The sequence below is a fragment of the Carettochelys insculpta genome, chromosome 2 (assembly GCF_033958435.1).
Source record: "Carettochelys insculpta isolate YL-2023 chromosome 2, ASM3395843v1, whole genome shotgun sequence".
Lineage (NCBI taxonomy): Eukaryota > Metazoa > Chordata > Testudines > Carettochelyidae > Carettochelys > Carettochelys insculpta.
Genome location: NC_134138.1, coordinates 165,803,033 through 165,828,002, shown reverse-complemented (window position 1 = coordinate 165,828,002; position 24,970 = coordinate 165,803,033). Strand labels below are relative to the sequence as shown.

General features: G+C 41.3%; 1 protein-coding gene across 10 annotated transcripts in view; it reads right to left on the bottom strand.

Moving 5' to 3' along the window:
- LOC142009638 (poly(rC)-binding protein 3-like) overlaps positions 1–24,970 on the bottom strand; it is a 221,403-nt gene that overhangs the window by 66,197 nt on the left and 130,236 nt on the right. For all 10 annotated transcript variants that reach the window (XM_074987975.1, XM_074987973.1, XM_074987976.1 and 7 more), the window contains exons 3-5: positions 8,105–8,128; positions 7,970–8,002; positions 2,052–2,168 (exon numbers count right to left, since the gene is read on the bottom strand). In XM_074987975.1, the coding sequence (XP_074844076.1) occupies positions 2,052–2,168; positions 7,970–8,002; positions 8,105–8,128 (174 nt within the window). The remainder of the gene's footprint in view (positions 1–2,051; positions 2,169–7,969; positions 8,003–8,104; positions 8,129–24,970) is intronic.

Sequence of the window (24,970 nt, the reverse complement as noted above, 5' to 3'; positions counted from 1 at the left end):
CAGAACAATATTCTTGTTTATGTTTTTAAAAATGTCTGAAGAACTGTGAAACAGAAAGATATGGTGTGTATCAAAACAGCAGCACATGATATTTCTATAGCTCATTTGCAATTTCTGAGACACTGTACTTGTTCCACCCCCAAGAACTATAGTTTGCTGATTGCCCATTTTTATTCATGGGGGACTTTCAAAACAATTGTCGCAAACAGAACTGGTTGCATTGTTAGAGCCCTGCTTTTACCTCTAAGCTGGCAAATTACATTTGAAGCAAATGTGGGTATTTTAAAAACATACTTGAAGTTTATCTGGTATTGCTCCAGTCCTTAACTCAATAATTCATTTTTGTTTTTCTTCCTTTAAATCATTGCTGTGGGCTGCGGCTGGGGATGAGGGGTTTGGTACGGAGGCTGCCCAGGGCCCTCTCTGACCGCAGCAGCTTGGAGCCAGATGAGATGCACTTCTCCATGGCCACTGCAGCTCCAGTGGACACAGCTTGTGGAAGGGTGCACCCAGCCAGCCTTGTTCGCCTGCCTGGTGATTGATTCTCTCTCTTTCTGTATGGTTTTATGAGAAACAATCCCATTCCAAGCACATCCCATTGCCCTGGCACAACCAAACCCTGACCTTCTTTTAAGCTATGATAAGAGGAAGCTGTATAGTGAATTTGGTGGTCCTCGCTCTTACCGTTTAGAAGGTGTTCTTGAACAGACAGATGGACAGACAAACTCTCTCAAATATACAGTTAATAATACACAACTACTGTGCCTTCAATGAATGTAAATGATCATTTCTGACTAAGAACCGTCACGTTATGATACAAACCTATCACCTAAAATAAAAGAAAGTCAACAAATAAAATACCTCAAATGCTGAAATCCAAACATTCTTGCCCTTTGTTAGGTACAACACATTAATGATGGCCCAGTTATGAGGCCTGACCTTGTATGGCACTGAATGCCTTTTGGGGGATGTTTCCATTGATTTCAGTGCGGCTTGAGGGTGACCACATTCTTGTAAAGAGTTCTTAGCACTTTCCAGGATAGGGTCCTTATGAAGCCCTTTCCTCAACAAAGTGTTTCAAAAGTCTCTTGGGATATGCAACTCTTTAACAGCACACAGGAGCTGTATCCAATAGTTTAGTGTGGAGGAAGTGAAGGAAACAACCAAATATATAGAAACTAACTGGGAAACTTAGGCAAATGGAATTGTCCAGGTTGAAGTTTGGCAAAAATGCCTCCTTGCTTTCAAGAAAAGTGCTACATTTACCACACACTTAAAAAAAAGCCTCAGTTTTACCTCTCGTCTGAAAGCTGGCCCCTTCTAACACCATGGTGATGTACTGAGTTAGTCATACTGATGTAGAAAGAAGGGCACACCTACTGTATTAGTTCCACCCACCTCTTTCGGCAACTCTTGGGGGTCTTTCATGGAGAGTTCCCATCCCAGTACTGGCACATCTAATTCTACTTGGCCTGTGAAAGCTGACAGCCCAGAGTGTATGTACACTCCTGTATATTTTTAACAGTAGAGGAGCTCTCTTTTATTTTCAGTGCATTTGTTGCATTTAAAAATCTGAAGCCTAAATATCACAATTGGTAATGATATATTTTGCTCTTAATTTTTTTTAACTCTCCCAGTTGAATGAAATCTATACTCTTGTTGATTTAAAAAAAAACATGATTATCAGACAGGTTCACGCAGGAACTGAGTTAAAAGTTACGCAATTATTATTTGTTTCAATTCAAATCCACAATGGGACCAGAAATTTCCAAGATACTTCCCCCCAACCCATTAGAGCACATTTCTGGAAGCAATTGCTTTTTCCCTGAAGTCTACAAAAAAGCAAAAGAAATGATCAAACACCTTGTAAATTGACCCATTATTTCTCATCCAGTATTACTGCCAAAAGCATTTAGAAAAACATAACTGCTGTCATTGCTATTAAATAGAACATTAAACAAATTGTATTTAGTGTGAAAGCAAACATGACAAAATTCAGATGATATTTGTATTACAACTTGAAGAGAGAAAATAGTATTTTATTTGCTTACCTCTTCAAATTTTAATGCAATCATAGAAAAAGCCTTAAAAATTGCATCTGTTGGACCTGTTATTGTCACAATTCTTTCTGGACACGAACCTTCTGAAATATTGATTCGAGCGCCACTCTGTCAAATAAGAGCAAATATTTTTAAAGATCACTTTTGTGGGGGAGCAAAGAAGGGAGGATTCTACTTATCTGTCTGTCAAGCCTAGGGTGACCATCTATCCTGTTTTGGCTGGACAGGCCCTTATTAGGTGTCAGGAAGGCCTCCTGACTTGTTTTAACAAAAGGGCTAATTGTCCGGTAGTCACACCTCGTGCTGAGCTGCCCTTCCCCCAGGTCAGCCCAGTCGCAGCTGCAAGTACTAGAGTTGAAGAGAACACATGTAGCAGGCACTGACCAGCCAGGTGTGCAGGCAGCAGCAGGAGAGGGAGCCAGCAGGGGCTGTGCCATAGGGTAAGGCAGAGTACGTTGGGCCAAGCAGGGAGAGGGTAGTACTTGTCCTCCACAGTCCTTTTTGCTGCCCCTCCAGCCAAGGAGACACCCCTCCCCCGCAAGGCAGGACTTGCAGTCCCCTTCCTGGCTTCCTGCGGTATGGGGCAGCCAGGCGCGGCACCTATGGGGCTGCAACCCTATTCCCGGTGCCCTGTGGTATTGGGCAGCCAGGGAGTGCCCTGCCCACAGGGCAGTAGTTCCTGCAGGGCAAATGGCCATGGAGATTGGGAACTGCCCTGCAGGATGGCAGCGTGAGTCGCCAGCAGCACAGGGGAGTCAGGGAGCTCCCCTTCAGCAGGGAGACAGCCAGTCCCCAGCACCCACAGCATGGAAGAGCCGGGGCACCCTTCAGCATGGAGCAACTGTGGAAGAGCCTTCCCCACTCCTTTCTGGTGCAGCAACCTCATTGTGTTGCATTGCTTGGGGCAGCCCTCCTGCAGCCAGCACCCTTTTCTGCTAGGTGCATTCCTCCCCACAGCCATGGAGGGCCCCCACAGGCTTGCAGGCTGCAGCTTTTATCCCTGGGGTCCCCTGCCCCCACTGGGAAGCTGGAGCGTCTATGCCCAGGACCATTACTGGAGGGCAGGACCCCCCATCCCCACATCTGGTGCCCCACTGTGGAGCAACAGCTGGGAGTGGCAGGGCTTAATCCTGCATTCCCTATCTGCTCCCTGTGAAAGTGAAGCCTTTTGGAGCCCATGGGGCAAATCCAGAGCCAGATTAACCTCCTGTGGGCCTGGAACCCAAATATTTATGTGGGTCTTTAGGAGGCCAATGGAGCATGACACAGGACTGAGGCAGGCCCTGCTGAAGAGTAGTAACCATTTACTTGTAAATATATACTTGTTAATTTGTACCTATTATTAGTTATAATAATGCAGGATGTGTTTTTAATGGGTGCTCAGTAAATTATGTTATTTTGAATGTTTGTACCGCTTAGGTCTGACTGATTTTCATTGAACTTGCTGAAGTCAGAGCAATTTTACTGGGTGTTCTGTATTTGGCATAGGGAAATATGGGCACCCAAGTCAAGCTAGGCATTTATATGGCTCTTTTCACCATAGTTAGGTGAGCATCACCTTAGTAATTAAAAGTAACAATTGCAAAATCAGTTCTCTCATGCTCACTTTGTACAGGAATAAACTTGTACAGGGCTAAATACAGAATTCTGGGTCTGAGGCATTTTTATTTAGCAAGCATGAGAATTTTTAAAAAAAATCATCTTTGGAATGTATCTAAATTATTCACTTTAGAATAAAAAATAACAAGAAATCCTGTGGCACCTTACAGACTAACAGATATTTTGGAGCATAAGTTTTCGTGGGCAAAGACCCACTTTGTCAGATGCATGAATGGTCTGTCTAGCTTTCTGAGTAAAAGGGGAAACTAACACTAGGAGCCATATTTTGGTCTTTAATTTACACCCTACATTAAATTATTCTTCTGAGTGTTTTGCACAAACTTATACTCAATAGTAAACTCATGTTTACTGTACAGACTTATTAAAGAACCTTTCACTAACTGTAAGATGCCACTGCAGTGTCCCTTAAGAGGAAGAGTCAGCAAGAAGGAAACTGGAAACCAGACATCTCGGAAACAGACAGCTTGATTCTCGTTTGTATCAGGATCCCCTAATATCACTCTGGTGATACAGATCCCCCTTAAAGTGGGTATAAACATATTGCAAGAAGTCCTTAATGTAACGGGAATCAGATCCACATGGTTCAGGAAAGATTGAGAAGGTGTAGCTTCTTTTTATTCTCGCACTTAACTGTTGTTGAACCAGTTAAGTGTAACTTGCCTCCCTACATGACAGCTACCAAATATAATAACAAGACATACTAATGGCAAAATCCTCCTGCACTGAGTCTCCTGACAGGTATTCTGAATGTCTACAAAGAAGCAAGGGCAGCAGACACTTAAGCTACTTTTGTCTGACAGGTGGACTGCAGAATTGAGAATCTGCCTTGGAGTGGGGGATTTCCAGATACACACTAAATCAGACATCAGTGTTTAATGAATACCGCAGCTTAATTTTAAGCTGATTCAAAGCATCTGGCTTTGGTTACCAACCCCAAAGGAGGTTCCTTAGAACTGAATCCTGCAATGAGCTGCACTGCTTCGGTGGGGTTGCATGTGGCACAGGAGTCTGCTCATGCAGAGCTGGTCAGAGGATTGAGGCATTAGGTGTTTCTCAGCCTGATGATACTCAGGCTATTTGCCTAATGTTAATGGAAGTATTTTTTATGCCAGCAAGCTTGCAACAGTTTGGCTGTGTCTACACGACAAAAATAACTTTGAAGTTGCTTATTTTGAAGTACAACTTCAAAGTCAGCAACTTTGAAGTTGAGCATCTACACACACCCTACTTCAAAGTTAAACTTCGAAGTAGGACACTACTCCATTCCCAGGAATGGACTTCGAAGCAAGGACTTCGAAGTTGGGCTCCCTACTTCGAAGTAAGAGAAAACATGTGTGGACTCTCTAATGGCTACTTGGAAGTAGTGCCTAACTTCCAAGTTAACTTCGAAGTTAGTTCCTAACGTAGACACACCCTTTATCTCCCACTATCAGCAGGGCCAACAGCCACTGCAGGATTTGAGGAAAAGTGGGAGGTCTGGAGCCAACAGCAAAAGGGGCAGTGCCTAGGACACTCACCTCTTAGTGCTGCGCAGACCACAGGGCTTCCCCCCACAGCAGCACTGTCACAGAAGTTCAAAGGGGTCCGGAGCTCAAGCAACTGCCACTGCAGAAGTAACAGCAGTGACAGCCAGAGCCCCAGCCCCCTTCGAAACAGTAGGTCCCTATGCAACTGCCCCCGCTTGCCTGCCCCATCAGCAAGTGCCCACAATACATCATTGTGTACAATGTGCTGCAAAAAATCATACATGGAAAAGATCTTGCAATTTTTGTTAGGCTTTCAGTCAAGTCAAAATGATTGAATCTGAGAGGCTACGTTCTACAAAAAACACAAGGGTGTTGCCTTTATTCTGTGGCTGTTTTATCACTAAAGTGAAAGGAACACCCTTGGTCTGTCGTCTTTCTGAGACGTGTCATTCAGGCTGTCATCGCCCTGGTAGTCCAAGAGCTGTGCCATTCCCAGAAAGAGTGTGTTCCTCGTATAGGCCAGAAATGTCTAGATGAAAATAACTGTTTTCTACTTCCTTAAAGGACAGTGCAAAACAAACCTGTCAGTTATCGGAATTATATGTAATATTCCCTTCACTATAACATTCACTTCAGAGTTTGAGGACTAAGATGATATGTCTCCATATGGTACTTATCCCCAAACTCCTTGTCTTTATTCTTTTTTTTTTAAATCAACCCCTTAATATAAAAAATTAGGAGGTATGTTTCCAATGTCCTCAGGAGTATAAGGAGGAAAATTTCCATCTACTGTGAAAAAATGAGACAAGTATTTTTTTTTACTCCTAACAGGATTGATTGTAGGGACCGGGGAATAGGTTTTCAGAAAAAGAGTTGTGTGTGTGTAAGAGAGAGAGAGAGAAGATGGGGTTTCTCTTTTGTTGATTCAACACACAAAATCTGTGCCCATTTTGCACTTACCTGTGGGCACAAACCTGAGTAGCTGGAGCACTAGCAGTTGTTTTGTGGGAACAGTAAGATCAGTACCCTCAAGTCATTCTGATTAATTATTATTTGTTTAATGATTGTTCAGGGGCATCAAGAGTCTCTGACGCACACCACTCACTTCTTTTTACAAAACTACATAAATACATGTATTTATAAAATCAAAATGTGGGTGAAAGTACTGTCTGCAAAAAGAGCTTTGACATCATCTGGGCTGAAAATAAACCCTTCAGTGTATTTAAAGGGCACATCGGAGTATTCTTCCATGCTGTGTTTTAAAATTGCCTTAGGGGAAACTTACTACAATGCCTAAAAAACAAAGCAACTGGTAAAAGCTGCATCCTGAAGACCTCTAAAACAAAATTAAATGAATCTTTGTACACTATCTGCACCACTGTATTTTCTACCTTCAGAAAGATAGATTGCCTCTCCTTTTATCAGCCATTTGAACCCTGCAGAGAGCTGCAGGTTAGTTACTGTTGATTCACTGGGGCAGGGGTGACTTTTTAGACAACCCCCTAAATATAAGAAAGATGGGATAGCCCTCTGAGGGCAGGCCCTTGAATTTAAAGCCAGTAGGAACCACTAAGATCATGTAAATGTAACCTCTTGTGTAGCACAGTTCACCAGCACAATCTGGCAGCTGCATATTAAAACCAACAACTGAAATTAGACTAAGATATTACAGAGACTCAACTGTTATGTGCTCCAGGCAGAAAACAGGAGGGACTAAGGTGCATCAATACTCCATGCCCTTGCAATGGCAGAGTATTGATTGAGATGTTCCCAGATATAATCCTGGCACATGAACCTCATTCCACACCACAGAAGAAGGCAAAGAGCCCCAGGTCACTGTCAATCTGCCATAAGGGAAAATTCCTTCCCAGCCCCACATGAGATCAGATAGGTCCTGAACATGTGAACAAGAACCAGCCAGCCAACCATCCCCAGAGAGAGAGAGAGAGAGAGAATGCTCAGATCTCCAGTCCAGGCAGTCTAGCACACCAGCTCCAGCTGTGGCCATTCTTGATGCCAAAAAAGAAACAAGAGCAAAGACTCTTGGAGGTGACATGCTGAAGCCCTAAAGACTTAGATCAGAGATTTACTTTCCCATTGAGCAGCCAAGCCTAGCGAATTAATTTGGCTAAGATTTTATGCAATATCAGCTTTGAATTAGTCTTTTTGTTTGTAAATTCAAACTCCAGGAATGGGAAAAAGGCGCCTTTTCTTGAACCTTTACAATGTTTGTGAGGTCTCCAGTTTGCAGGTCTATCTTCTTATCCCCCACTAATGAGAAAGGGAGTGGTTAGAGGCAAGCCTGTACCACATGACAACTCCAGTGCTGAGAGAGATTGGCTTCCATCTTTGTGGTAGGCCCCCACCCTTTATTATATGTTAGTCTGAATCCCTGGATTCAATACTCAACCCTGTGCCTGAACTGTGGAAACACAAGCTTTGGAGCCAAAACCTCCCCATCTGGAACCAAGTCCATATGTTATGTATGTGTGTTAATGGAAGAATAAATTACTAAGGGCTTCTCTGGCACACAGAACCCTACTAACTAAATAAACTTGGAGACAATAAGGTTACAGGTACATTGCTGTAAAGAGCACCCACTTTTAATTTCCTTTAAAGTAGACAAAAAACCTGAGACTGCTTTATAAGAAGATTATGTTAAGAAAAACTGTTTAATTTTGGCCTGTACATTAAAACACCTCCCCATATAACAAATAGTTGATATTAATCTTTCCAGCCATTTGGGGGCACTGTTATTCCACAAAGATCGAGCTATATTTTGAAAGAGAAATAAAAATTAAGACATCAAAGCTTCTCTCTTACCTCCTCTCTCATCTTCTTAACTGTCTCCCCTTTCTGTTAAATAAAGGGGAGAAAATTAATCCCTATTGCAATGGTCAACGGATATAAAATATTAAGACATAAATTAAAAAATAAATCTTCAAGTAAATTACTGACCTTTCCAATAATGCTCCCAACCTCCTGGAACAGGGGAAAAATACATAGAAAGTGAATATTCAGGTGTATGAAATGAAGACATGTTGTTCATTAAACAATATTTCCTTGTAAAGTTCATTTCAAGCACAGAGGTGGTCAGGCCAGACCAGCCACATTTCACAATAGCGACATGTTTAGTCCATCTAAATATGCAGGTGCTGTAACTAGAATTGCTGCCACCCTCCCTGGCTTGCAGTGGTTTTCCTTTTACGCAGGATTTACAGTTTGGTTCAATGGTTCTCAGCACTCCTATACCAATATGCATTATAAGAAGGCAAGGACTAAGAGCTCCTATTGCAACATATATTAATTACACACAGGAGTTTACTGCTGTCATGGGGAAAGCCCCTATGCCTTGAAAGTATCCCTGTGCTCATGCTGCATTCTGTCACTGTAAATACCGAGATCTCATTTTGGGGAATAAGAGATTCAGAATTGATTGAGCTGCACCACCTTTGGGGGAAATTGGGAAGATACAACCTTCACATGCAATGGTGAGCTCTTTGAAGCTAGACACTCATTCTCCTTTCAGCAAATAATGGATAGAAGTGGATTATGTGAGATCAGGAGTTACTGTATCAGTAACTGTTGGCATATCCTTCGAAAGCCCTACAGTGAGAGCTTCCCAAAGCAGTGTTTGCTAATCATCTGTGATGATGTTCTGAGGGTGGCTAACAGGTTACCAAAAATCCTACCTGGGGTGGTATAAAATGTCCAGAAAAAAAAAACGGAAAACAAAAACCCTTCAAACGTGCAACAGGAGAATGATGTGGCAGTTCAGATTACATCCATGTGCTTTTAACTAGGCACACACAAGCAGTGGGGAAGCAAAATGTAAGCTAGAATAGCTACTAAAAGAGAATTGTGGACATTGTGCAAATTGCACAGATTTGATCTAAGCGTGAACAACAACTGCTAGAGATGAGACCAGTTAAGTAAGGGAAAGGGTAACTCATCGTCTGTGGTTCATCTCTAAAATCAGCTTCCCTGGGTTAAAAAGACCTATAGCTTATTACTCAGATCTGGAGATGATATCTGCAGTTAGAAGCTTTCTCCTGAATAGTTCTGAATCACAACCACCAGTGTAGATTTAAGAAATGGCAATCTATTACTTTTCCCCGTGAAAAAAGCTCATTTTGTCACACGGGCACTAAATTCACCTTCAGCAAGAAGTCCTGTGGCACCTAATAGATGAACAGATATTTTGGAGCATAAGCTTTCATGGGCAAAGACCCACTTCATCAGATGCATGAGTCACCTTCACATCCTGAAGCTGGTACAGTGACCTTGGGGAAGTTCTTTCTTTCCAATGAATCATTTATCCACCTACAAAATGAACCAGTGAGGGCTTGCTGCTCTTTGGCCACATCCACAACATTGAGGGTAGCAGCAGATATTCTGTGAGTGGAGGAGTTCCAGCACAGCAAGTTGCTTCAACATATGCTTGAATCCCTTTCCTTTTGATGGGACATAAGCACGTGCTTAAAGTTAAGCATGTGCTGAAGTGCCTTGATGACCAGGGCCAGGAAGCTCCCAGTCTGAGTCCATTCTGACAGCCACTAAACTTGGAACTTCTAAGGCCTATTCTCAAAAGTTAGCACCCTTTTTTTTTTAGTTTTCTTCTTTATTACCCCTTCTGCTAGCTGCTTGGAAACTCCTTCACTTCCAGATACTGTAGTACTGGTCTGTATTCAGCTGTGCTTCTCATGTGCTCTGGCGAGCCACAATTTTGTGTGTGCTGTGGACCTATATGCTTATATATTTATATAGTTGTTATTTTGCTTGTTATTGTGTTAGCTTTAGTGTTAAGTAACTTAACTGAGTGCATTTAATGATCTATATGTATAAACAAACATTCAGGTGTGTGTGGATCTATGTTTATGAACACATAAAAATTACCATTGAGTTTCTAGCAGTTCAGTAGCCTGTCTTGACCAAGAATGTGTGAGGTCGATTATATACGAAAAAGGGGGAAAAATCTGTTTAATAACAAGGTTTCTAATTGGACCATACAGGTAAGTCAAAAGAAAAAGCTTCTTCTCAGGGCAAAATTGACAGCTCTGGGTTTGTTGGCACCAGTCCTTACTCTAGCAACACAAAGGTCACATCTAGATCAGAAACTGCATACATTTTTAACAGTGATGGAAAAGCCTCTCTCTCCTCTTAGATGGAAATCAGAGGGTTCTTCAGCTAATTTGGAGAATGGGTCTCATATGCTATATTCTAGTTTGTCAAACTTTTAATGGCTCCTTATATAGCTCAATGTTTGTTTCACATTGATTCTTATGTCACTAAGAATAACGTTTTGTGCTTTCTGGGACTATCAGAAGTTATTTCTACAGTGCTGAAGTTTGACTATACTTTTTTTATTTTTTTTTGCTCAAGGTCATTTTTGAGAACTTTTTTTTCCTTTTGCACAACATTTCCACAATTTACTTATTGCAGAAACATATATTGCACTGTGGCGGACTGATTAGGACACCATTGTGAGAAACGCAGTGTGATGTAATTGGGTGCAACTCCCACTGATGTCAGTTTCGTATTTGATTGAATTCCTATAAAAGACGAGTTTATTTTTATGCACTGAATACTTGGTGCATTATTTTCTCCAATGCTCACACATAAACTACATTTAAGTGCATATATTTCTTTCATATGGTCAATTTTCAATACATTTACTTTCCTATTTCTATTCATTAACACATTAGAAAACATAGCACAACATACATTAAAATTCCCATCAATCAGAAATAACAGAAGCAATAATTCTTGGTTCACTGGAGCACTTTTTTGGATGGCATGATGTGTACAGTGTTTTCCTGTATTTTTTTCACCCATACACCGCATAATGCCTTCAAAAGGCACTTTCCGACTGTCTGCCAGGGACTAAATGCAGTGTAATAGGGGGTGTGGAATCAGTGTGCAAAGCAGTATGGCACGTGAGTTATTACTGCTACTGCGTGGAAACTAATTTCTTTAGAATGAGGTGTGTCAGGCTGCTACAAGGGATGCACTCCACACAGCCATGCTTTTTTATTACCTACAAATGGCAGATCCAGCTTCTGACACCTGGAAGAGTGCAAAGGTGAAAAGATGCTGCCCACATTAGCCACCTACATTTTTCCATGGAGGTACATGTAAATAGTAAGATTCCTTTCCACTCTGAAAAAGTTTTGTAACTTACTTACCCAGTTCCTTCAAATCAATAAAAGCCAACACGTGACATTTGCTACTCGATGACTGTTTGAATTATTATCTGTGGTAAGTGGAAGCCAGGCGAGTTTATAGCTTCACCGAAGACAAGCACTCCTGTAGAACCTTAAAGGCTAAAGGGCAGGGGGTCAATTTGCGTGCTTAGTGGGTTGCATAAAATCAAACAATCGGGATTGACAGTCGACCCCTGTATTCTTCAATCGCATGAGAAGTAATAGAGGTCCATGGGAGAGTTTTGGATGGCATGATGTGTGGAGACCTCCGTCAGGGAGGATGGCCAGGTAAGGCAATTGTCGATACGTCGATTCCAGCTATGCAATTGTCATGGAAGCTTTGGCAAGGGAAAAGGATGGAATAGTGTCACCTTTAAGGTCCAGTGTAGACCTGGCCTAACAAATTTATGTATTAGGTAATAAGCTTCCATGGGTAAGATCTGAAGTGGGTCTTACCCATGAAACCTCATTATCTAATAAATAAATTCGTTAGTCTTCAAGGTGCTACAGGACTGTTTGTTATTGTGATAAGTTCAAAGAGACTAAAACACTATTTTCCTCTTTCTTCTATAAATAACCAAGGCTGTCTTGTTGACCTATGTTCTCTTTATAAGCATCAACATCTAGGTCCTGTGAAGCAATTTGCAAAACATATAGTTGAAACAGCATTTATATGTATGTCTATACTTTCTGAAAGTGCTCGTGATTTTGGATGCCCTTCTTGAGGCCCATTAAAGAGGCCTGACTTCAAGAAAGCGTGGAGCACCTGTCCTTTCACATTAGCTCACATTGGACACCCAAATGCTGGGACACCCAAAATATCTAGTCGTTTTGGAAAATCCCACTCTAGTTACCTGAGTATGTTATTTACTTGATTCAACAGTAATTTACCCAGCATCTTACGACCATGCGTCTCACTAGTAAGCTCTGTCTAATAGTTAAAAATGTAATAAAAATGACAAGATGCAAACCACATTACTACCCATATGCTAACAGAATATGCAATCTGTTGGCAGCCACTGGTTTCTTCTATGAAAAGTGCACTGGAACTCTTGTTTTTTAAATTTTCCATTACCCAGTCATCATTTCAGTAGGGGAACAGAAGGAAAAGCAATGTTAAAATGAGATACGTTTTACCTAATGCTTAGAGGCAGACACACACTATTATTTTCACAACTGATTCACATGATGGGTTAGATATGGAATGCATTCCATGACAAATGAGTAATCCAGAGGCACAGTGTCTTAGCACAAAACAGAACTCCATCCTATTGCTATGCTATCCAATTGCTAATGAAACAGTAAAATTAAAATTAAAAACAACTCCTTACAATTCAAGATATTGATAGAAATTTTGACAGTGAAATTGAGTAATATGGGCTTTTGAAACACTCAGTCAAGCTGTGTGTGAAAGAGAGGAGAGAGAGATTTTCCGAATCAGTTAATAGTTATGCCTTCTGCATAGCAAGGAAAACAAATTAGTTGTGTTAAAAAAAAACCAGGAAGCTTAACAAATGGTAACAAAGCTTGACATAAAGATTAACCTTTAGACTGCTAACATGATGTGTTAAGTTCCATCATTTTTCTGAAAATTGCCAGTTTAATAATCATTATAGCACCGTCAATCTCAGGAATAATTGCTAGAAAGGAGCTCTCCCCCACCCCACAATAAACCAACTATCGTTCTGTTATAAAACCTTGCTACCAACTTTACAGTGTTGTTGAAACAGTAATCTGGTGGGAGGCTTAATCTAAACTCATTTAAAGATGTGAAAGCCATTTTGAAAGTCACCATAATGTCATACATTTATGCTTTCACCCCAAAGTATTCAATAAACTACCAGAAACATAGTAAAGCCTTTATTACCTTACTACTCAAGTAAAGCTACTGTTGCACTTTGATATTAATAGTACACCTGCAAAAACATCAGAACAAAGCCTGGCATAAAGCCATTATGAATGTACCTGATGTAGTAAATTACATGCACCATAACTCATTTCATCTACCTTGGAAGAACAAATGACTGAGTCAGTCACTTTAACTGGTGATCTATGTTTATGCGTTCAGCATCTGATGCTGAAGGCCCCAGTTCAGCAAGGAACTAAAGGACTTGTCTTCAGTGGGACCATTCCTGTGCTAAAAGTTAGGCATATGCTTGAGCACCTTCACCAGTTTCTAGAGCTCTTGAACTGACACTTAAGCTGTGGCCATTCTGAAAGAGAAGGCACAATTCCATCCTTTTTCCTTGCCAAAGCTTTTACAATACGCCCGACTTTTCTGTGGCTAGCAGGCTAGTAATTTCTATAAAATTTCTCCACACTTATTTAAAGCAACCTCCTACTTTCTTCCTTCCAGTGCTCGTGGTAAGAGCGAAGTCAGTTTCTGTGTCTGCCCACTGTACAAAATCAGTACCAATGGAAACAGTGCCTTCTGCTGTCTCAATTCATTGTATCTGTGCATTGATCAGAATACCTTGCTTGCCAGGTACAAGACATTTTTATTATGTGGTTTGTTTTTTGGAAGGTACAGCACCCATTGCCAATTTTTAGATGGCTCGTGCTCTGTTAACGAAACATGCCCCTTTGTCAGACTGGTAAAATAGTAAGAGACTCTGGGCTGCCACTGAACTTATCTAAAGTACACAATCAAGCAAATCATAAACTCCTTTCCATTGTTTACAAGAAAAAAAACTGGAGAACAAATGTTGACTTAGATGGCATTGTTCATCCTTGAATTAACTTGCTGAGAGGCCAACTCTCAAAGGAGCTGTCTTTCATGTTACCAGTGGGGCCAACAGCCATTGTGGACCCTGGGACAAGGTGGAAATGGAGGGTGTGTGTTGGGGGGGGGGGGTAGCTCTGTACCTCTGGATGGGGCTGGGCCAAGGGCAGGAGGGGGAAGGCCTAGGGCAGTTAGCCCTTAGTCAATCCCCTAAAATTAAGATAAACAAAATCAGTGTGGCTATTAAGTATGTTAGTCTAATTTATTAATATTAATAATATTAACTAATATTAGTAATATAATTAAGATATCTATTTACTGATATCGTGACTATGAGGATAGAGTTGGAATGTTTCACCACATCGAAAAGTCAGAGACAGAAAAGCCTTACAAGACCATTATATCTTTTCCCCTGCTAATGCAGGATTGTTCCCTATAATACATATGATTGTATTTTCTCCAGACACGTTTTAAATATTCCAAGCAAAGGTGCTTGCAACAATTCCCTTAGGAGACTGCCTATTAGCTCTTTCTGCCAGTTATTCTTCTCCAGTGTTTAAACTAAAATTCCTTTTTCTTTAACTTTTATTATTATGATTACTTATTATTTTACTCCATATTTCTAATTCAAAGTTCGCTCAAAATAAATTACACTCCCTTCTTGATGTTTATTCTCTTCATAGATTTGCATGCTTATTTTCTCTCTCATCATACCTTAACAAAGCTATTTGCTCTTTACATTTCACTTCATGATTTCTTCAGTCACCTGATCATAATCTTCTTGCTTTTCTTTGAGCTCCCTCTCATTGTTCAATCTCTCTCAGGATGATCTAGTACCTAGAACTGAGGATAGTATTTCAGGTGTGTTTTCACCAAAGTTACAGAGAGAGGTACCTATTGCCTTGCATTCCATTGATCAGATAACTCTGTTGATGCAGTCCAAAACGGCACTCCGATTTTTGGACACAATGTCAGTATGCTGCATACTCGTGTCAGTTGTTATAATCTTTCTAGCCCCTGTCACAGCCATTGTCTTTCAGCCTTTGAGCTTTCCAGATTTGTCCCTCACACTGAACATGTGTTGCATGTTATTTTTCACCAGATACACTAAGGCTGTGTCTATGCTACAGACTTCTTTTGAAAGGGGAATGCAAATGAGGCAAATCAGAAATGCAAATGAAGCGCCAATTTACATATCCCACACTTCATTTGCATAATCACATTTTCAAAAGACAGCCTTTCAAAAGCAAAACAGCAGTGTAGACAGGGTTCTTTTGAAATAAAACCCTGTTTTCAAAAGCACCCTTCTTCCTGAAAAAAATTTGTGATAAGGGTGCTTTTGAAAACAGGGTTTTATTTCGAAAGAATCCTGTCTACACTGCTGTTTTGCTTTAGAAAGACTGCCTTTCGAAAATGTGATTATGCAAATGAAGCACGAGATATGTAAATTGGTGCGTCATTTGCATTTCTGATTTGCCTCATTTGCATCCCCCTTTTGAAAGGGGACTGTAGTGTAGACGCAGCCTAGAATATATCATTGAGTAACAACAGAGCTATTGTCTCGCCAGTTCTTCTGTACCCCTTCTCTATTGGCAAATGCTCTTCTTGTTCTCAGCTCATCTGGCTCGTATTCATTCATTCCAGTTTTTATTTTTTTGCAGTCTAACTTTTTCCCAGCAGGCATTCACTGACTTCCTGTATACTTGGTTGGTTTCCTGCACACTTTGCTATTTCTAGTATAGCTTGGTTTCTTTTTCACTCAGCATCATTGTGCAATTCCTTATCCCTACATGGGTCTCCTCTTGTTTCTTACATTCTTCTTTTAGGCTATGCCTACACAGCAACCTCTTTTGAAATAAGATATTTTGAAATGGCTATTTTGAAATATCTTATTTGAAAGAACACAACTACACACCAAATGAGTTTTGAAATAGCACCCAGCTATTTCTAAATATAATTTCTGGGTCCATCGTGCCATTTCAAAATAGGCATTATTCTTCAGGAAATGAGGTTTCCTGGAATTGAAACAATGCACCCACTATTTCGAAATAGTGTGTGCATCACTTAGATGCTGCCAAAGTTATTTTGAAATAACTGCTGTTATTTTGAGATAACTTAGCCATGTACACAAAACCTGACAGAAAAACTGAAGTCTGCGGCTTTTTTAAAAGTGTCTTTTAGGTTACCTTAGCCTTCTTCCAGGTTGGTAGATATGAATATTTCCTCCTATCCCATTTTATACATTTGATATTTAAACCTTCCCTAATTTGCTTTCCTGAAATCCAACACAAGTCTGCTTATGCCATACACATCTGCATTCAGCTCTTCATGGTGAATCTTCAGGGTTTCAGACATCTTGTTAACTCTGGCTGTGTACAAGCCCAAGCCAGTTTAAAGTCATGTAATAATTCTCCAGTACAGTGTAATGCTTCCTTGGAGTCCTTTTACTTTCGGCTCATGATGCTCAGAGTTGGAAGAGAGACGGTTCTTCAGGATATTGGCAGTTTCTGTCTGGGAAAGACCTTTCAACTTCGAACAGTGCTTGACCACATTACTGTCGGCATGAGGCAAGGAAATCAGCCTTCCAAAATTCACGAGAATATAAATTTACCAAAATGTGAAGAGGAAAATGAAAGTAACATGTCACAAGCTCTGAAGAATCTACCCATATCTATTTTATGGATAATTATTAGAATTGATTTTTGAACCAAAAAAAACCAAAAAACAAAACCAAAAAACTATCACAACATGGCTTCTTTGGTGCTTTAACAATGTATCCTGTTGATGCCTATTTAGGGCTCTGACAGCTGGGGGTGACTTACACATGCATTCTCTACATTTGCACTCTAAGTCTTTTCCAAAAATGCTATTTTAATGCCAGTGATAAGTGTGTTCTTGACAGTAATAGAAACTGATGTCCTCTCTTTAGCTACAAAACAAGAACAGGTAGGAGAAGCACAACAGTAACACGGCCCTCGTATCTCAAGCCTGGCCTGAAAGTTCTACCTTTAGGAGAAGAAAGGTGATTTAATTTCTGAGTCCATTTGAACTGCAGAATATTGGAGGGTCTGTGTGGGAGGCCTGGCTTCTCCATGCGACAGCCAGCAAAGGTACGAAGAAGTAAGGCTGCAGAACCCCAGAAAATGGGGAAGATATCCTGATTATTTATTGTAGACATGAATATAAACCAGATCCCAACCTAAGCCTGGCAGAGAGTAATCTTTTACTTTGCATAAACCCCACAGTCGGACTGAAGAGGCTCAGGACCAGTTCTGGTCATAGGTAACTGCCTCATCTCACCTGCATGGTCCATGTGGAAGAAGGAGATTAAAAAGGAGCCAGGAGGCTTAGGTAGGGTAGGAGGACAGAGTTATCCAGAGAGCTCCTAAACAAGGGTGTGGCAGAAACACTCAGGACTGGAAGGCTCAAATTACTCTTTGTCTTTCTGCATTAGGTTACTCTTTGACACTTCGGGGAGAGTAATGGTAGGAAGTGACCCAGGGAGGCAGGTTCAAGGGACTGCATGGTGCTTGGTATTGTTTCCTATCAGAGAGGCCTGAGCCAGAGCCCAGTGGAGTGTGAAGATCTGGGCTCCCCTACCAACTCCCTGTGCGTGTTGTTATGGGAAGAAACACACACACACACGAAAATTTATTTTCACTCCCAAGTGAGGTGACAGACTCACTGGGCTCCTGGGCAAGGTGTAGGCAAGGTATATGTGTACATGTGTGGGGTGGGAGTGGAGTAGCTCCATGTTTCCAGAAGTGGTGGAGCCCCGGGTGGAGGAGCAAGGCTGGGACAGCCATCCCTCAGCACCTTCCAGATTGTACCACCCAAGGTTCCAGGGGTGATTTAAAGGGCCTGGGACTCCATCTGCTGCAGTAGCAGCTGCAGTGGTCAGGAGCCCTGGGCCCTTTTGAATCTCTGGGACACAGGACAGTTGCCCTCTTCGCTCCATTTGTTGTCAGGCCTGTTTGCTCCATAAAAGACTTGTTAGAGGCAAATAATGTCCATCTATCAACCTGGTTACTCTTACACTGTTTAAGATCAAAAGTACATCTAGTGAGTTCAAAGGCATTGCACTTTATAAAACTGGACAGAGAGAGATCAGAATCAGGCTCCCAAAGTCTCTCCTTCCTATCTCTCTTTCACTCTTCCTACTGCTCTGGCTTACACTATGTGAATTCTGCACTGACGTGCACTCTATGCTACCCCATTGGATTTCTTCTTCTTGCTCTCTTCTCTTTCTCAACCCCACAACAACGTCTGTGGTTAAATTCAGGTTTCTTTACCTATCAGATCATGTACGTAAACACCTGACATGGCTCCCAAGATTTGTGTAGCTCCATGTGCTTCATTCATCCAGATTATTTTTGAATATGCATATATTTTGCATATTTGCAAATAATTTGTCTGTGACTGTAAACTGTAGCTCAAGGTCAATATTTCCGGCCCCAAGCAATGGCAAGGGTAGGCGATGGAGCAGTACAAAATTTGGCAGCTGTGACAGAAGGGTTAGTGATAAAAGACATACAGGGATTAGGAAGGTGCTGGGTTGGGGAACATCTAGTCCCTGGAAAGATAATGATGCAAATAATTAAGCAATCAATTTGCAAACATCTAGAAGATAATAAGGTAATATGTAACAGTCAGTGTGGATTTGTAAAGCCCAAACCATGTCAGTCCAATCTAATGCTTTCTTTGAAAGGGTAAGAAGGTGGAAGTGGTGGATATGGTATAGCTTGACTTTAGAAAGGCTTCTGAAACTGTTATGTGACCTTCTTATAAACAAACTGGGGAAGTACAACTTGGAGCTACTATGAGGTGTGTGTGTAAGTGGTTGGAAAACCATTCACATAGCGAAGTTATCAGTGTTTCACACTCAGGCTGGAAGGGCATATCAGGTGGGGCCTTGCAATGATCAATTCTGGGTCCAGGCCTGTCAGATGTCTTCATCAGTGATGTAAATAATGGCATAGAGTATACACTTACAAAAATCTGCAGATGAGGCCAAGCTGGGCAGGGTTACAAGTGCTTTGGAAGATAGGGTTGAAATTCAAAATGATTTAGAGAAATTGTCTGAAGTACTGAGGATGAAATCCACTATGGACAAACACAAGGCACTCCATTTAGCAAGGAACAATCAGCTGTACACATACAAAATGGAAAATGACTGCCTTAGGACTGCCAGGCAGTTTTTGACTAGAACACATGGCTGAAAATGGATCCTGATCTTGATCCTGGTGGCTCTCATCTTCACCACTGACCAGGCTGTTAAAAATCTGAGCAGCGGTGCTATGGGACTAATGCAGACTAGTCCCTTCCTGTTCTATCTCCATGCTGTGCACTGGAAGCAGCCAGCTGGTCTGTCTCCAAGGACAGGAAGTTCCACATCCTGCTCCAACCCTAAGCACCAACTCCACATTCCCATTGGCTGGGAACCAGGGCCAATGGGAGTGGCAGTTCTGATGCCTGCAGTGTAGGGAGCCACATTTCAGGAAAGATGTAGACAAATTGGAGAAAGTTCAGAGTACAGTAATAAAAATTACTAAAGGTCTTGAATATATAACTGCTGAGGAAAAATTGAAAAAATGAGTTTGTTCATTTTGCAGAACAGAAGACCCATGAGGGGACGTGATAACACTTTCAAATACCTAAAAGGTTGTTACAAGGAGGAAAGAGAAAAATTGTTCTCCTTGGCCTGTGAGGATAGAACAAGAAATAAAGGGCCTGAATTGCAGCAAGAGCACTTTAGGCTGGACATTAGGGGAGAAAAATGATTCCTGTCAGGGTGCGTAAGCACTGGAATAAGTTGCCTAGGGTGGTTGTAGAGGTTCTAGAATCTCCATAACTGGGGATTTTTAAGAGCAGGTTAGACAATCAGCTGTTAGGGATGGTCAAGATCAGGGGTTGGCAACCTGCGACCCTGGAGCCTCATGTGGCTCTTTAATGAGGGGGGGGATTACGTTAAAGTGAGGGTAGGGGAGGAGCTGGGGATGTCTGGCTCCATAGAAAGATGGGGGGATTGAGTTAAGGGGGGGCTGGGGGTACTTAAAGATTGAAGAACACTGGTGGGGAGTTGATGTGAACAAACATTGCTCCTTCCTGTTCAAGAGCCTGTCCCCAGGTGCAGCATTTTCCTTGTCCTCATTTGCTCTCCAACCCAGGGATGAAAGTAACAAACTTTCTAACTGGTACAAATCATTATGTGCCCTGTTCTTAAAATAGGGGTTACAAAAAGTACGGTTTGATGTTACTTACTAAGGACTGTCTCGTATTCACACGCATTGCTGCTCTTGAAGGACAGTATCAATTTTGTAACCAAATTGGAAAAAATGCCTCTTCTTGCTATTTTGGTTGCAGACCCCTGGTCTAGATAATACTTGGTCCTAACATGAGCACGGGGGACTAAATTAGATGACTTCTTGAGGTGCCCTCCCAGTCCAATGAGTCTGTGCAGCAGCTGGGTTTTCAGGAGTGCCTGAGTATAGCATTTAAGGAATGTTGGGTTGTGTGGGTGACCAGAAGGATGCTGAGCTTGTGAGAGTGTGTGGCAGGGACAAAATAGAGCAAGCTCAGTGGCTGAGGAGAGAGATCAGGAGGTGGAACCTGGGGACAGCCAAGTTTTTCAGGGATGCCCAGAGTGGCATCTAGGTTTCTGGAAGAGTCCAGGAAGACCTATTTGGCAGGGGAAGGCTGCGTGGATGTGAATGTCAGGAAGAAGGTATGGCAGGGAGCATGTACTATGTCTCTGACCTTTCCACTGGGCATCCTAATATGGCAGAGTCCCAAGATGTTGATTAGTTAATGACTGGCATAGCTTATGATGTTGAGATATTTTATAAACTGGCTGGGGATTCTGGCCCAGCTTGTGAGCCTGGGATGGTCTCCAGCAGAGGCTCACACCACATCGATACTTCACAAAAATAGAAACAATGTTTTTTCAGAGGACTAAGGAAATTCCCATACACAAATGTAGGTAAGATAAAATTATGATTGTGAACATGTCAGTTTCTGAATTGAGAAAGAAACTGAAAGAATATTATAGTTTTACAGAACAAATGTTTAAAACTATATACAATTCAAAGATTTGAAATAAGGAAATAGAGCATGAGGGTATCCTTAACAACCTTCATCCAGTCCTCATTTTATCTGCCCCATCTCTGCTAAACTTCATGGAACATGAGCCACATTCCTCCACACTGGACACCTTTCTCACTGGCAATATGAGTTTTGTATGCTTCTTCATTGTACCACTCTTAATATGTGGGCGGTACCACCTCTTCATGAAAAACCAGAGACTGTCCTCCCATTCACAATCCTTTGAAAAGGCAGCAGAAGACCCATTTTGGCTCTGATCCTGACTTTGCTTAGAGGGCTTTCACACACTTCTGTGACTCCACTAACTTCATGGGAGATTCTTCTGATTTAACCTAGTGATGAGATGAAAATCAGGCCTCCCCCATCTCTTACACATCGTAAATACACAGTGAAGGTCTAACCAGCTCCCTCATCCTAGTTAATGGAATTTGTTTTTACAGCAGTAACCTGCTGTGCTTCAAAATAGTTAGCCTCCTGGGGTCTGTGGACAGCTTTCCTTTGGAGTTCATCAATATATATCATGACATGTAACATACAGGGGACCTGGTTAAAAAAGTCCATCCTCCCCTTAAGGTGAAAATGAACGCTACTGTACTGTACCTGTTTTAAGTATCCAAAGCCACCAGGATGGCTGAAGTAAGTATACGTAGCCTGGGTCTACACTACAAACATATTAGTATAACTACATTGCTTGGGGTATGTAAACAGCACTACGTTGATGAGGTGAGGTGGGGTTGGGCGGGGGCTTCTCCTGTCAACATAACGACTGCCTCTTGGGGAGCAGGTATACTTATGCTGACTGGAGAAGGTCTCCTGTCAGTACAGACAGCATCTTCACTAAGGGCTTTAGTGGCACAGTTACATGTGGACAAGTGTAGTTTAAGACATCTATTTATACAAAGCAGTGTAGCTGTCAGAAGCTATTAACTTCCTAAAGCAGGAATTCAGAAGGTAACACAATTACAGAGTCAGCGCTAAGGTTGGATTTCCATATCTTTCAACTTTAAAAAATATTTATCTACTAAGATTGGAAAACCAAAAAATTCTACAATTTTTAACCATGTCCTTTAATTCTCTGCTTTTTCCCTGTACATTGTGGACCCTTATTTGTAACCTAACTGTTGGCCCCATGAAGTGTTTTGTCTGGGAATGCTAATTAGAGTACAGCAATTTGAAGTGATGCCATTACTGCAGCAAATCCTGAGAAACAGGGTGGAAGCATATTTTTTGCTCCAGTTCCAAGCCCCTCACAGCTCTCAGAATAGCACCTGGCAGTTAGTTCATGTCAACTCTGATGTTGATATTAGCATTTTTAAACCACAAAGATGACATCAAAGTAAATTTACAAAACAAAACAGCAGTGATGTAGCACTTTAAAGACTAACAAAATAATTTATTGGGTGACGAACTTTCGTGGGACAGACCCACTTCTTCAGATCTGGAATTCGTGCTGAAAATGATCTGGCATGACAAATATATAATAGAGAGAGAGAAAACAAAACAAAACAAAAAGGACAAATCAGCTGGCGGGGCAAAGGGTAGGGAGAAAATTACTTACTGCAAGTATCTAGTAAGTTGAGTGACTTGCCTGATCAAAGTAAATGTGAGGGCTTAGTTTAATATAGATACATTATAATGAATTCTAATGTAAATAATAAATTTATTATTCAAATTAATTCTAATGTAGTACATTCTTTGCAATACTTAGGCACAATAGGGCACTTTATTGGAGCATACTGTAGTTAAGGATATACCCATTGTGCCTTATTAACAGAGGATGTACGGTATATTTCCACTTTAACTTTGAATTTCCTTCCTTTTATGGCTTTCACTTAAACCCTCAGGGCTATTTGTTAATTGAAAATTAGACACATAACAACCATTACTGTTAACTGCAGTTGTGCACCCAATTCACCATGTTCGGCACAGAAAATTAACTTCTTTTAATTACCTTTCTTCTTGCTTTATATTGTTTTAAAAAAAAACATTTAACTAAAATGCCCTGAAAATGACTGATTCTTTTTGAGTTACATAAAGGGCTGGATTCTGACAACAACTTTGCTTTCTGGTGTCATCCAGAAATTCACATTCACCAAAAGTAGTTTAATTGGAGCCAATGGGACTAGTCACAGGCGTAAAGATAAATGTGCTATAAGTACTATGCTGGATCAGGGCCAGTGCACCTTACTGGATAAAATCCTAATACCACATTTTAAGTTTTTACACATACCAATAGGCACCATACTTTTCCCTAATAATTCCCATTATAAGAAATATTTTCAGTAACCTATAACTTTGCCAAACTTAAACCATTTGGGCTGAAGTTTTATGTGCCATGTGTCTGCTGTTAGCTGAAACTATCTGACTACTTTCAGCCAAAATCGTTTATTCATTTCTAAGGAAAAAGGATAGGGAAAAATACGCAGTTTTGTTAATGACTAAAAAAACTGGTGACCTTTCTGCATTCCCTTACTTTGGAGAAGGGATGTGAAACTTGGCAAGTGGTAGCATTTGTGTCAGGGATATGCTTTTTGCTGCCTCTTTGAAAAGTTTGCCCAAATTTGGTCAAGTTATAAGTCTCACTGAAAGATCAATTAGCGCACACTCAGTAGACTTTGTTTTTAGCAGCTAAGTTTTCTGATGACACTGTCCTCACTGAGGATGCTCCAAGCATGTCACAGCTCCAGACTGTGTATTGTATCTTTCCCACAGAGAAATGGAGCATTCTCCCTCCAGGCCAGGGCTTCCTGGCTGAATCTGAACTTTCTCTGTAATGGCTGCTTCAGGCCACAATTGGGCCAGACTCTGGGCCTGAGAGCAGGGACCCTGTCTCTTGTGAACTCTCAAAGACCTGTGCTGACAACCGACATGCAAGAAAAGCTGTCTGATTGGAATGTGACTTTACCATGAAGGAGAGGAAAGAAGCAGATTGGGTTAAGGAGTTTGGTCAGACTCCAACTAGAGGGCAGGGGATGAGAAACTGATGGACTAGCTGACAAAGAGACTGGGTACAGGAACCAGTGTGAGGGGCAGGCAGAAATGGGGGCAGGAGGAAAGGGAGTGAATCTGAGGAGAGTCAGCAGAAAAACCTGTGCCCACTAGAGAACCCCTTCCCCGCCCAGAGCATGGGATGGTAATCAAGATTTCTGAGTCTCACCATTCTGCTGCTATTAGCAAAGATCTGTGAAACCCTCTGGCAATTTGTCTCATCCCCTTCTTGTGCTGGTCTAAAAAGAGAATGACATTCTACTATTGCTGCCCGTTACACCAATAGCATATGTTGTTGGGGTCTGGGTCAGAGATCTAAAGGTTCCAGCCCTGCTGACGATCCTTGTGGGTGGCAATATATCATGACATAACTTTTTTTCTTTGGTTTTCTTATTTTAAAAATCCTAAGCAATAACACACATGAATTAATGAAAAATAAAACTACTCAGGCTGCAAATTTAAGCCCTTAGAAGTTTGGAAATGCCAGAACTAAGAATGTCCATGTAACATTTTTGACCACCATGTATATATGCATCATGATACAGTCTTCAATTACATAACTGAATGTTATTTTTCCACAGGATCTCTGCATCCTGTAGGACACAGAGCGGACCACAGTCACTCAGTGTTTTCACAGAATTGTAGAACTGGAAGGGACCTTGAAAGGTCATCTAGTCCAGTCCTCTGTACTCAAGGCAGGACGAAGTATTATCCAGGCCATCCTTGACAGGTGATTGTCTATCCTCCTCTTAAAAATGTCCAGTGATGGAGAGTCCATAACCTCCTGTGCAAATTATTCTTCTTGTCTTT